General features: G+C 32.4%; 1 protein-coding gene across 1 annotated transcript; it reads right to left on the minus strand.

Moving 5' to 3' along the window:
• Nucleotides 1–1,772: 1,772 nt before the first annotated feature.
• On the minus strand, nucleotides 1,773–15,552 carry LOC106132400 (uncharacterized). Its single transcript, XM_013331800.2, has 9 exons — nucleotides 15,309–15,552; nucleotides 14,227–14,426; nucleotides 10,335–12,472; nucleotides 9,884–10,017; nucleotides 8,939–9,502; nucleotides 8,510–8,606; nucleotides 6,634–6,768; nucleotides 5,288–5,405; nucleotides 1,773–3,439 (listed from the first exon to the last, which is right to left on the minus strand). Exons 1-9 carry the CDS (start codon nucleotides 15,398–15,400, stop codon nucleotides 3,273–3,275), a joined length of 3,645 nt encoding a protein of 1,214 aa, XP_013187254.1. The 5' UTR covers nucleotides 15,401–15,552; the 3' UTR covers nucleotides 1,773–3,272.
• Between the last annotated feature and the right edge of the window lie 167 nt (nucleotides 15,553–15,719).

Raw genomic sequence — 15,719 nt, forward strand, 5'->3', positions numbered from 1 at the left:
TTCTGAACTAAGATTAACTTAATTAAGCTTAGGTAATTATACTAGATATAAATTGACTTATAAGTAATACTAGAAATTTCTACCGTAACGAAATCCCCGGGAAAATGTCTATTAAAGATTTTAGATTATTAATAAACAATGCTTAATACGATGAACAACCTATCCGAAATAATAAATCGTGTTTTTGCCATTTCGATCATAATTATGCAGTTCCATAAGTAATGGTATGGTGTCAGGAAATCTAGTAGTACCTAGGTAGTTTACAAAAATGGCAAAAAGATTAAATCTTAATTGTTATCATTAGTTACCTACGCTAATCTTCAAATGACAATTTTAATAACCTTTATGACCGAAGTGTTTAGTTTGTATACCTATATGAGAATTAGGTACTTATGACTTTTTATTTTATATAACTTAACTATATTTCAACAGCAGTTTGTATAGAAGACAAAAATTTCAAGCCAACGCCTTCAATGTCGCAATATCCGGATTTTAATAATCATAGGTCTAACCAAAGCCTAGGTAAGAGATTATCTTCTACATGGATATTGTTCGACATGGAAAGCTTTAGATAATATCAAATCCTCTTTTCAACATTATTAACAGATAGCACCTACTAAAAATAAAGGTCCTGACAGAATTTGCTGCAAGAAATAAGGGTACTGCATTTAGTAGCAGGTTTATAGCCCTTCGCGGCGATCCCCCTTTATCCTATGGAACTAAATGGAAATAGGAATGTGTATATTATTCTTTACCGAAGGGTACCTACACACATGGAATTCACTCGATTGCGAATCAGCTAATGCCGGTTTTGCCATGATTCAGTTTAGGCTAGGTTTCCCTCAAAGCGCTTCATGTAAAACCTGACTTATTAAAACCAGGACCATGATCCAAAGGCGCACCCGGGCTCCTCTCAAGAGAAGTTTTATCTTAGGGAGACCGGGCGCCAAAAAATATATTTTGTAATCCAGATGACACATTTTTTACTGTTTTATTAAAATATGTATATTATTTGATATTTAATTAACTCTTGTTCGCCTCGTCATGCCCGCAAAATGTCGTTTTTCCCGCGGCATTTTTCAGTGAACTGTATTATAAACTTCTCTTTGATCAGTAATTATGGCTGTTCTTTGATCGTTCGGTCAGCATCTTCTTATTTATTTACCTAGCCGACGACGACACGTGCCTGTAGCTAAATCTATCTACGTAGATAACATATCGTTAGCACGTTTTTACTAATTGCTATTGTCATAACTGAAATCCATGTGTTAATCAATTTGTTTTTGTTTGCTCACTATTAGGTATGTTACCAGGCATATTAACTGAGACTTCTGTTATGAACCCTTATGCCCTATGTTGCATTTAGTGATACCAGCTACCTTATTTTTTTTTAGAACATACTTAATAAACTTTAAAATCTTATTTTAACCTTAAGCTACCAAAAGGTTTCATTTGGCTTTATGCTATAAAACTTATTACTTTGTAGCTGCATAGCCAAAGGTGACACAAGCATCACATCAAAAATGAAAAGCTGCAAAATGTTCGCCGGTTAATCATATTTCATATGTAATAATTAAATTGTATTAAATTCTGTGGAGCACTGAATTCGGAATAATATACTAGTAAGTATATTAATTCGAATTATATGTTTAGAGCTATGTGCCCATCTAACTTAAACCAAAAAGTAAAGGTATTAATAGGTACCTACCTATTTCAGAAAAATAAGTAGCCGAAAGGGATTGTAATCAATGATGAGTAAAATAACAAGCAGATTATTTCACCAAAATATATAATAACAGAATTATTATAAATATATTATACATTACAATACTGTAGGCAGCCTACTTTATTTGTACATATTTTATTATTTATAATATTGACATATTTAGTTCCTCTCATAACATGCATACATAACATAGGTTGTCATGACATTTTTTGTTAAATGAAAACATTAGATTTAATATTATTGTAATTTTTTTTGTTTCCTTTAATATAGTGCAGTGTTTTACATTTGACCACCGGCACCAATAGAAAAAGAATACCACCACTCTATCTCTTTCCTATGGATGTCGTACAAGGCGACTAAGGGATAGGCTTATAAACTTAGGATAAATCTTTTAGGCGATGGGCTAGCAACGTGTCACTAATTGAATCTTATCTTCTCTCTCTAACGCAGAGGTTTACAGAAGTTAGAAGGAGAGAGAAAATTTATATGCCTTGTCAATATGCGTGAAAATTAGCTATTTTTATATTATTTGCAGTTTAGGGTAAAGGTTACAGTTTACTTTTTGGATTACAGTTATCACCAAATTGCTATTCTCGTTATTGTCGATTTATTTATAATTTCGGTACATTAATAGTTTGCATACCCTCAGTGTTCTAATTCGAAGCGCACTTGGTCTGATTTTATTTATAAGTATATCAGACTTTCAATTTAAGACTACCTTTAATGCTGGAATTGCAATAGGTACCTACTCTAATAATTCTATATCTGTAGGACACACTTAAGAAAATATTTTTTTTTTACAATAACCGAGATTCATTGAATAGCTAATCTTACGATTGACTCATCAAGTCATAAATTATGAAAAACTTTTGCACTGTCATAGGTACGGTTTGTTGATGTAAGTTGTAGAGATAATTAAAATGTTATGCTAAAACTAAAAATAAGTATATTTAATTCAAAACTTAATCATAATAGAGATCACGACCCTCACAGCAACGTGAGTAGTGATTTTGATAACCTTAGAAAGGTCAAACAACAAGCAGGTCAGAAACGTGAAAATATTATTGTTTTTCATACTCCCATTAAATTTGGCGAGAGATAAGACATCACACGACATTATGAACATTAAAACAGTGTTCTATAGTCGAAAGAATAAAGTTTTTTATTGTTCGAATGTCCCATAAAAAATTAACATTTCAGCCGCATGAAGACCACTGCCGAATATTAAGGCTTACATTTTCACTTTGACTAGTTGGGACCAGCCTGAACCAGCGACTTCCTGCAATCTAAGTTGCGCTTTAGGTTGTCGCAATCATAAAACATTTTCTTCCCATAGACCACAGTCTAGCAGTTTTTTGCTTCCTGCTATTTTAATCGCAAGACTTGGTATCATTCATTGATTAATTGCGGCTAATAATTGAAAAGATGATTGTAGTTTTGTAAACAGTGACTTGAAAGGCCGATTCACTTATACGTTTAGAAGTCGCGTTCTAAGTTGCCACACTCTGTATTATATGATTGTATGTAAACTATGAATGTGATGTCATCAGTCGTCCTGAGAAACGAGGGTTTGAGGCCACTTCGTAGCAGCGGCTGGTAACAAAGCAGCTGGACATAGCAGCAGCTCGTGGATGGAACACAAAGAGTAACTGCCCAGGCAGTTCAGCACCCACTCGTAATTAACCGGCACCAGGCTCAGCTCCACTGCCATGTCTGGAAATAAGATCTTTAAATTTTACTTCAGGAACAAGAACGAAACATTTTTTTTTAAATATTTAATAATATATTTTTTATAACAAACATCAAGTCTTTTACTTTCTGAACATGTGTGCCTTTTAATTTTTGGTGTTACAATTGTAATTAGAAAGTTGAATTGTGGCTAAGGCTCATATGATCTGTCACCGTCAGGTAGAGTTGATTTAAATATTTCCATAGCCAGAATATAAGGAAGTGTGAGAATTTTATGTGGGTCATATTCTAACTGACTGTTCTTGAGGCCTTTAATTATAAAAGGTCATTAAGTTATCAGAAACATGAGTCAACACACAAATATTTTAGATTTTATTTTTCCCAAAAATATTTAATCTATGGCATTATAATTTAGATTATAAGTAACTTTCTGTATTGATTTTTTGTGTGAAAGGGAAAATATTCAATTACAAAAGGTATAAGAAAACAGAGTTTATTACTGAATAGCAGTAGTAAAAACAAGCGTTTAAGGCAATCCTTTTCTATAAACTAGATAAGTGATAATCATAAGCAAAGACAAAAAAGAGTAAATAAGCACAAATATACATTAGCTATTGCTGTTGTTAATTTGTGCGCGTAATAAGACTCAAAACTAGTTTCGAGAAATAAAATGTATATTTTTCAATATCGGTATAATACCAGATAACATCAAAACAATTCAAATCTCACGTGGGTAAGATACGAACTATGGAATTTACCCGTTAGCTTAATCAAAAAATGTCAACAAATGGCGTTGCAGATAACATCACCAAATTAATAATTAATCATGTATAATAAATAAATTTCACGTGCGCCGATATGATTCGATAAAAAAATACTGCATTAGGCTTTGAATGGTTTACAAATATTAAACAAGACAATATCAATCAAAGAATCATCAATTAGATTTCATAACTGATTTTCATTTACATGTCAAATAGGTTTCGTACCGAATTTAATTAAAATGTTGATTGAAGTAGGTACTTATTAGTCACAATTACATTAACAATCCGGTAACAATACCTAACGTGCCGAGAACAAAAATCGTTAAGAAAATTTTCTACTTTATGGTACCTATTCTTTAAATGCACTTAGTTGTTTTCAATAATTGACTAGGTAAAGTCCCTAAGATTTAACATATTGCTAAATCAATATCATCATGTAAATAATGTTATCTTTAACAGATTTTGTTTGACTTTTGTTTTTTGGTACATATAAACATACAAAGTGCATGAAGCTGTTAGAACTGAGCAAAATGTCAAATATTTATAAGAATACCTAAGGAAACGAGTTACTAAGCGTACTCGTACTATTTTTAAGGTAATACAAGGCCAGGAAAAACATTATATTGACCTAGTTTATAAACGTTTGAGGTAGTATACAAACAAAAGTTTTTTGAAGATTTTGGCCCCTATAATGTCTTATTGCAATGTCACATTCATCTCTCTTAATGCAAGCTCGTCGATTTAACATATCAGTACTCTTGACCCCACTCTCCTTGTATAAATCGTTTGTCTAATCAACCAGCTTTTATTCATCCTCCTCACATGACTGAACCATCTAATAATTCCCTTTTCTATTCCTGTTTTGATTTTCACACTGTTCCTTATCCTCATTTCCACTGTGTTAATTCTGTGGTTATTTACTTTCACTCCACTCGTGTAGGCACCGAATTATACATACATAGCATATAACACCCGCAGAAAATGTACTTTTTAAATGGTGAAAAAAGGATCAAAAGACCAAAGATTAGCCCTTACAAACAAACAATGAAACTTTACCTGATTTTAATATTAGTACAGAATAATAAAACATAATAGTAATTTTACTTACATATAAACTTGTTCTCCTGCGTGTCCTCAGGTTCGGCTAACAACAAAGCGGGACTCTCACTAGCGCGGACACTCATCACGTCTTCCACCACGGTCCCGCCCGCCGCTTCTAACATAATCTGAAATAACGATCTTCTATACTAGGGTCAATTGTTACAAATAACAGTACCTATCAGATCTACAAGAAAAAAACAAAAGACTATACAGTATATTTTCATGTAAAAACCCTTTGTATTATGATACAAGAGTGTGAATTCCACCGTGGAGTGGGAAGACCAATACGAATGACGTCCTGGCGAAAGGTCAGGTCAAGAATACCCGAAACCGACGAGCTTGCATGAAGAGTTAAGAATGTGGACGTAGCGAAAGAAGTATGCTGGGATCGTAGCAAGTGGAAAAATGTAGTCTCTGCCTATCCCTTCGGGAAAGAGGCGTGATTTTATGTATGCATTTATGATGTCTTGTCATCGGGCATGGTGCAGCTATATTTAAGCTATTACCTAAGCGTGGACTGGTCGTATTTCCATATTTCTCTCCGCCGTAAGGGATAAAGACATAAATTTTGTATGTTTTTATGTTTCTACTAGATGAATGGAGGCACCATAAAAAAATAATTTGAACAAAAGATCTTGGTTGGTCATGTGACCCATGCAGATCTTATTATTTATTTAAAACTTTATTAAGCCTTAAAGGTACAGTAGGCGAACTTATAATGCTAATATCATCCTCTACTAGTCAACCTTCAGAAAATAGCAAATAGATAAATAAAATCAGATGTAAATTTTTCTTCCAAGGCTAACGAAGAAAATCAGACGGAAAGTTGCTTTATTATTATAATCATAAAAGTCCGTTATAAGGAATGATATGACATCGTCTTGCATCGTACGCAGTTATTTGCGTTATTGTCAAGACGCTAAACAATTCTTAGAATAGCAATATTAAAACATTAGATATGGTGTGATATGAGAATAAACATCATTTGTGACGTCACATCCATCAGTACATACTCGACAGTATTATATTTCGTCGATTTTTTCAATGGTACGTACCTTATTCTTGTCCACAGCGAGGGTGCAACCGAAACAAAAACGGAAATTACAAACGATATAGTGTTTTTAATTATTGGACATAGTTTTTACAATAACTTGTAAATATTGTGTTCTTTTAAACCTATAATAAATCATAACATACAATCACGTCTTTACATTTAACGGGTTAGACAGAGCCAACGGTCTTGACTTAAACACCATGTTCAGCTGTATTGTTTGATGATGGAATTGAGATTCAAATAGTTATAACTTACGTTGCAAGCCCGTTCCCTAAAAGAAGAATCCCAAGATTAATTACCTTTAACGTGGCGACGTCTAATACACTAAAAGGTGGCATACAATAAAAAGAGATGCCCTCGAATAATTTCTTCTTGGCGATTCTGGAACGTTTCGGTCCCGGCTCACCGGTGCCGTCCAGAGCTTCAAAAAATTCCTGAAATAAAGTGTTATTAAGTGGGTGAAGATGAAAATAGGATGTAAACTCAAGATGATGTCCCTAGACTAACGGGTCAGTGCATAAATAGCAAGTCATTTTGGTCCAAATTTATTTAAGTTAAAACTGTAAATGTGCGAATGTCTTAACAAAAAATACTTCTTGTCTTGCGGAAACGGAACCCTAAATCGAGAAATGGTGTTCTCAACCTTTAATAATAAAAACATCTATTGAATAATACACGATATGTTAGTACATATAGTGTGTAATATGTTAGTGGAAAAAATATAACTTTATTTACACAAAAAAAAATCTACTGTTTATTACGGAACCCTAAAAAAGACCTAAGCATTAACATGTTACTTTGTTCCAATGACCTCATCCCTAAAAAGAGTCATAATACTAATACCGCTTTATGTATACGTGTATTAAAGACATGATCCGCTTGAATCACTAATAATGTCGGATCGAAGGTCGAATTCTGCTTTATTATCACCAAAACAAACTAAAGGTAAGCAAATTATTTGTGTTTTTATCCTTGTCATGATGAAACACTTTTTTGATAATCATTGCGTATTTATCTTTTTATGGTATTAAAAATAAATTTATAGAATGGCTAAGTTAGTACATCACGTAAGTGTTCAATTATTTAACAAACTACCCCAAGATATTAAAAAAATTGTTTCATTCAATTTATTTAAAACAAAGCTGTCTGAACACATTTATAAAAATATGTAATTATAAGAACTAAATTTAAGTTAATGAACCAATGATTTGTGCAATTTTACCTCAAGAGTGTTTTTTGTGATAATATTCGTATACCCAGATTACCCAGTGGCAGTGCAAACGATAAAACTTATTTTAAGTATATTGTAGATTCTCAGCTAAGTGACTATGTATGTCTTATTGAGAAATAAAGATCTTTGAACTTAATTGTATTTACTACTAGATTTTTGTCAGAGGCGTCACTCTCATAGGGAAGATACATTATTACTCCTGACAATGGTCAAGTCTATTTCTGTGCCAAATTAAGAAAAAGAAAACTAATTTTTCATTTAGTATTTCGCTACTATAAGGCGCTGCTTCGGTGAATGTCTACTTATTATGTGATCTTTCAGGCTGAATGTGGCCTTTCAGTCTTTACAAGATTATTGGTTCTATTTCCCCGCAAGGGATAAAGTATGTAAGTTATAACCCGTGAACATTGCTCTGTGTAACTAATTATTGCCCGCAGCTTAGCCCGCGTAAAATCATTTTTCTTATCCTCTCAACAGTCCAACTGCACAAAGTTTGCTTACTTGGACTGTTGACCACATATCTTGATTGATGGAAATAAAAACATACTTATTTTTAATCTGATAAAAATAATGAATTAAGCACTTATCAGATTTGCAATTTCTTAAAACTATATCGGGTCATAAATCTTTCTGATAATGTTAACAACTACAAAAACTATCAAAGATATTATAAATATATAAATATTTATTTTTGTCTCAATAAGAAATAATTTAATTTACCTTTTTTTTAAATATGAGTGAGGTCAGATGGGAGTCACTTCGTGTAAAACTTGGCTCACCCAATTAAGGGTGATAGTCGTAAAGGCGCACCCCGGGCTTCTCTCCAGAAAGGGGAGAATGTAACCGGGACTAAAGCCAGGTGAAAGAAGGAAGTTCGTAGAAATACAGGAAGTCATAGGGGAGGATGCAACGGGATGAATCAAAATAAGGGGGATAATACTTACTTCATTGACAACCTTATTTGTTGAAAGGCACACTTCTATCCATTTAAATGAAATTATCCATTTGGAAGCTGCCAGTGCACACATGTATTTGACAGATCTGCAATTATGAAAGCAGAATGTATATACAATACAAGGGATAGGCTTAAACACTAGGGATTCTTTTTTTAGGCGATAAGCTAGTAACCTGTAAGTATTTGTATCTGAATTCTATCATCAATGTATATTGCCTACTAATAACAAATGCGGTCATTTGTTGTATAAATTAATTGTAATTGCAGTATGAAATGACTAACAGTTTTTTGCTACCCAACAATGTTGACAGAAATAAATATCATGTTCGAACACTCATTCATTTAAAACATTCACAAAACTCTTTCTATATAATAAAAAATATGGGTAAAATCTAGAAATAAAACATTTATTGTGTACCTTTGCGATTTGTTCTCGTCATCGACACCGACTACTAAATGAGTCAGCTCATTTGTGTATTTGTCAATGTATTTCCAGTTGTTCTGCCGACATAACAACTTTACTTTCATCAGTTCCATTGACGACAAACACGAACCAGCTAAACAATAGGGTTTATCAAGTGAAACATTGCTTGCCACAAGAGGCTTCCTTATTTGCGATTTAGGAGTATTTTCAAATGCTCTCGACATGAATTCCTTCTCTTGCGTAGTTTTCGCTGGCTCCGTAGTGGGACACAGTGTTTGTTCTGGATCGTCATCATCGTTTTCGAAATTCAACGATTTCCTTGCTACCGGAGTAGATTTATGCTTGATTTCGTCGACGAATCTGTTGATTGTGAGAGGCGTTTCTGTCTGTTTTCTTGCAATGTCAATAATAGTCACCTCCTTACCAACCTTACTTGAGCTATCAGAGTCTGACACATCAACTACGCTTTTGACTTGAGATTCATTATTACTGGTCTGTTTATTGAAATTTTGTTGTGCATTTTCTGTTTTACTCTTTGGTTTTGTGAACGAAACATTCCTGCAATTAAAATTAAGTACAATATTAAAATCTCGTCCTGGTAAAAGGTTAAATCCGAGTACCTAAAACTGACGAGCTTGCATACAGAATTATGAACCGAGTTATGAGGCGGATCGTGTCAAGTGAAATGATGTCGTTTCTTCCTACCCCTCCGAGAAAGATGCGGGATTTTATGTAACTTATGTATGAAAAGTAATTCAGAAAATTTGGAAATTTTGCAGAATGATGTTTAAGCACAATTTATTCAGGTTCTAAGCGAAGCGAGTCATTTAAGATGCGCAAGATAAAGACACTCTAAAAGAGTGTGTTCTACATTTACGTTTCTGTATATATAGCCAAAATAAAAAGAAATGGCATAACAGAAATATGAAAACAACTTACTTCTGTGGGGTTTCCTCCACTACACTTTTATCATCATCATCAATATTCTCATGTGGAGTAAATAGCTTATCTCCTTCTTCTATATAGATTTCGGGTGTAAAATTTTCTGATGATTGTTCAATTGCTTTAGAATTCTGAAATTTAGTATTGAAACATTAGCCGCCAGTGGCCACCATCATAATGGCAACTGATGGAAACCACCACCATTTCAAGTATATTTGGCACTAGATATTGCTCGCGGTTGTCCGTGTGGTTTCTGTTTTCGAAATAAACTCTATATCTGTACCGAAATCTGTACTGTATCTAAATCGGTTCAGTGGTTAAGACGTAAAAGCATAACAGACAGATATAGTTACTGTCGCATTTGTAATATTACTGGGGATTTCTATTATCTTATTATATATTCCAATTTCTATGGACGCTTCATGAACAAATAAATATAAAAACTTACCTGATTCTTATCTTCAAAAATTTCATTGCTATCATTTTCTTTATCAATAATGGTAAAAACATTCTCGCTGTGTCTTTCAGGTGCAACTACATTGTCACTGATGGAATCTTCAATATTTATTAATACTTCAGCTGTTTTTTCAGGGGCAAGAACTACAGTTTCCTGTTGTTCTTTAACAGCTGACTCTTTCAGTGGTTGTATGTCATTTATCAATGTCTCTTTTTGACTGTTGTGAATATCAGCATCAATATTAGCGAAAACTTGTCCCATAATAGCATCATAATTTATACCCTCACTATCCTGTGGAAATTCTTTCTGTAAAGATTTATCAAGTGCAACAATTTCATCTTCTTTTGATGCATCTTGTGTAACTTTTGGTTTTTTACTGTTATAGTCAATGTCATCATTCATCTCTCTGTTACGTTTTTCAGCTTTTTTTATTGTATTGGTTTTAGTGCTTTTGACTGTGGGCATTAAAATCTCTGAAGGAATATTTTTTACATTTTTGAGCATATGAATGTTTGAATCTTGAACAGAACCACTTTCAAATATGTCTGAGTCCATAGGCTGACTTGTTGGTTTTCGCCTTGAATCAGGAATTTCAATTTCATCATTGTTTGATTGGACATTTGGAGAAACTTGTCTTTTTGGCTGTGTACACATTTGACTAATCTTTTTATTGATTCTTGCGCCCATTGTATACAAAATTTTTGAATTTTGTTTTTTACATGATTCCTGTTCTTGAAATTCCATAATACTGGATAGTTCTTTCTCAACACTATCAGTTATTTCAAACTGTGCAGTAACAGTTTCTGCAGATGCAGTATTTTTTTTAGTAGATACTGATTTATTTCGTTTTTCTGATTCAACTATATAATTAGAGGTGGTAGCTTTGTTGTTATCTTCAACTGTTTTACTCTGACTTTTTTCTACAATTTCTTCATTGTTTTGTAAATTTTGCTCATTAGTATTTGTTAAATTTTCTAATGTATGAATGCCGATGGATGTTTGAATTTCTTGATTAACATTATTTTTGGGTGGTCCATCTTTCTTTCTTTTAAAAATGATATTGGCTACAGTATCTCCAATTTTTATCGTTATCTCAATATCATCGGCATTCGCATTATTACTGCAATCAATATTATAATTTAAAGTTTGTACATTGTGTTTAATTTCCCTTTCTGTTTCAACGTGCAATCTACTTCTTTTGTAAAAAGGCATTTTCGACAAATTTTCTGCCTTACCATTAGCTGAATCATTTTGACTGTTGCATAACCTGATATTATTCTCTTTTACATTTTGAGTATTATTGGTATAAGGTTTCGTAACTTTCATATCATGGATGTGGTTAGAATCCAGCTTTAGTGCATTATCTAATAGTGATTTATTTGTACTGTTTTTATTCATACTATTATATTCATGATAATTCAAACTTATATCCATATCTTTAACACTGCTGTGACTATGGCTCTTTGCATTTTTTTTGGGATCACCACAAGGAGTATTATCCTCAATATCAATCAACTGCTCAGAATTTGGATCAACTGCATTACAACTTGTTTTAGTATCTATTACTTTGTTTTTCTTGCACATTTCTATTGAAACATTAAGTTTATTTCTATTCTGCTTGTTTAATTTACTAAACTCTTTTCTCATTTTTTTCACGTTATTCCATTTTTGGTTGCTTTTCACAGTTTTACTTTCAATTTCAGAGCTAGAGTTCTTTGAACTACATTTATCTTTTGAAGAATCTAGATTTTTTGTAATATGTATATCAGGTTTCAATTCTGTTTTCCTTGAACTTCGACGGGGATGTTCAACTGAATATCTATTATTTTCATCACCACCTTTGTTTTGATAAACAAGGTCTTCTGTATCAGGAATTTGCTCAATTTTTTCCCAGTCATCTTGAGCTACTTGTTTAAGGACAATTTTTTTAGGTGACAAAACCTTTTTGGCATGACTGTGCACTTGCACTGTACTAACGAGATGTTCTACATTATCTTGTGTAGACTCAAAACTGATGGGTGCTGAAAATTGGTTTTGAGAACTAGCCAACCAGTTCCTCACATCTTTGGTAGGATCTGGTTCAGAATCCAATTGAGAACTTAATCCATCACCTATTGAAAATGTATCAACTGAAAAATATTTTAAAAGATTATACAATGACACAATCCCCATGTATGAAATATGCTACTATGACATCTGTGGATGACATATTAATAACTGATTTTAAACTTTTGCGTTGCATACAATATTTATAATGGGAACTATATTTTCTATCACCAAAATTTATATTTGTCATCAAGTTGTATCACCTAATAAATAGATCTATCGCCACGAAATATTTTCGTTCTCAGATAAACAAAAATTGTTCCCAGGTATGAATTATCAAATTAATGTTAATATATGTGTAAAATAAGAGATCGATAACCAATAAAATTATATTGAATTACATGAATATAAACTTCGTTCTTATAATAATAGTTTTGTTACTTAAATAATAGCTCTGTGCTCAGAATGGTAGATCTGTCACCAAATAAATCGATTATCGATCCCTGACTGCGACTCCTTTTTATTTGATATTTTGTCACCAATACAGTAGTAACATTTTATTTCGTTCAGATATTAAATTAATAGTATTCGTTACCAATTTAATACATCAATTTATAATTTTAATGAAAAAATGATCAAAAATGGGTGGGAGACAAATTGGCATGCTTTAAAAATTGACCAATCCGGCCTCAACGATGGGTAGTAGTTAACTATTGATTATTTTAACTTTAATTAAGTGTTTTATCTACTATTCTGCTAGCCATAAGCCAGCTATTTTAAACCAGCGCTGATTGTTCAGTGGTTATTATTTTTAAGAATAAATATTGATTATTTTAACTTTAATTAAGTGTTTTATCTACTATTCTGCTAGCCATAAGCCAGCTATTTTAAACCAGCGCTGATTGTTCAGTGGTAATTATTTTCAACAATAAATATTGATTATTTTAACTTTAATTGTTTTATTTACTACTCTGCTAAAAATTTTATTTAAATATAATTTATACTACCAGTGGAAATTTAGAACCTTGGGAGCCTTTTGGTTGAAACGATGATGACAAACCTAATTTTTTATTTGAACTTAATGCAATTTTCTAGTAACATAATATGATTTATTGGTGATCTCTTTAAATTAGTTTGCTTAAATACTTATTAGGACACACCTATTATAATACATACAAAAACATTTATTTGGTACTAGACCTTATATCTCAGGATTTTAGGTGATTTATTGTGGAACTGATTTTGCATAGTTTGGTGACAGATCTACTATGTTGAGGACAAACCCTATTATTTAAGAAACACCAAACTAATTAAATTGGTGATAGCTTAAATGATACCCATTTATAATTAATACAAGTGTTAACCGCACAGAGATAAAAAGGTATGTTATGTGCATGTTTAATACCTGTATTATTTATGAATATTACAACAATCATTTTCTAAGAAATGATGTTCCACCTTTTAATCACATGGGAGTTGCTCAATGTAATTACGTGAATGAACCACACTTTGGAGGAAAAACATACTTAAGATAATTGTGATTTAGACAAGAAGAGGAATATGTAAACCGAACAATTTGTTATGTTGCTTGATGCTATACATACATGAAAGTCATAACTTTATTCCATATGAGGTATACAGAGCCAACAGTCCTGAAAAGACTGTAAGGCCACATTGGGCTGTATGGCTAAATGATGGAATCGAGATTCAAATAGTTATAAGAAATTCCCTTTGTTGCGTTTTACAACATTCAAGGAAAAGATATTGAGTGATCCTATTCTGCAATGCTGGAACCACAGCTATGAATTGGTATAGGCAAAAATAATAGAAGATTTACCTTTGAATTTGAAGACCTTCTCAAACAATTCACACATAGTATGTACATGTTCTGTGATGATTTGAATGGGGACATTGAGTTTAAGTGAGCTGCGGTCAAGAGGTGCTGCACACCATACACAAGATTTGCGTTTTCGCCAGCAGGCATGACATGATGTGTGGCCACAACTGGCAGTTTCAGGAGCTATGTATAACTTGCAACTGCAATATATATAAGAATATATATTATAGAATTAGAATAAATATATATATATATACCTAATAATTCCTAAAAAAATTATAAACTTTGTAGAATTCTAAAGGAGAGATTAATTGCATTATCTTACATCCACATTTTTGCAAATTCATCAATTTAAAATCTTTTGTGGCATATTTAAAAATTAAACTATTATACTAAGATTCTAAATGGTTTGAACAATTACAGACAACTTTTAATTTTATGCTTCTCTAAAATACAGTAAATAATACACATCTCTATAATTGGTTGATGTTGACAGTGGCAGTTTCTATGTCGATCATTATGGGTCTACTTTAGTAAACAAAATATAACTTTCTTCTTTATATATGTTAAATACCTTAACAATCCTATGAAAGTTTATAAACTTCGTAAAAATGTATAAACTGCAGTTCTTGTTATTTTCAGGGACATATACAAAAATCTTTAAATTTCATTGAAGGGATAATCTATCTTGAAAGGGTACAAGCATATGGAAAAACCACTGTAAAACAAGTGAGAGGAACCAGATTTCAATGCAACCTTTTATCAATGTGACCATCATTCTTATGTGGATTATGCATTTTAAATTCTAACAGACACTCTAGGAATCTGCACATTCAGGCAGGTTCAACTACTTTGTTCAGGTTGGCAGGTCCCTCCGTTCAAGGTCAAGCAGTACAAATGGCTACAAAAATTTTGCTGAACTTCCCATTCCTGGATCGTGGTTTTGTACAGATACCGGTTCCTCTCTAGGGAGAGACGATGAGTATATTATTTACTTAAGTAGTAATAGGATTGTACGAAGCACATAAAAGAATTAGTTATAAAGTTTTCAGAAACACAAAAATTTTAAGTACAATACTAACCAATCTAAACATGTCGCATGGTCTACAAATGGTGAAACTAGTTTAGATATTTCCATGGAATCAAAATCTTTGCAAGATCCCATTTCCCTCATTTCTCTGACTGAATTGTTTCTTACATACAATTGTTTTCATAGTAATTTGAATTTTATCATCACAAGATTCCACAGTAATCAAAAATTCTCTCTCACTGTAAGTTTGACGGTAACTGGACTGGAATGGAATCACTGTAATTATTTAATAAACCCGCTTTTTTCCTAGAACGTCAAATCAAAGTCAATGTCGATTACGTCAATCAAATGTCAGAACCATAGACTTACACGACTTTTTTTTCTTTTTTTTTTGTTGTGGCAATCAAACATTTTCATGAGTTTATTTTTGCCAGTGTCGAGTTTCAATCAACATCCGACCTCG

This window comes from Amyelois transitella, chromosome 14, assembly GCF_032362555.1.
Source record: "Amyelois transitella isolate CPQ chromosome 14, ilAmyTran1.1, whole genome shotgun sequence".
In the NCBI taxonomy this organism is placed as follows: Eukaryota; Metazoa; Arthropoda; class Insecta; order Lepidoptera; family Pyralidae; genus Amyelois; species Amyelois transitella.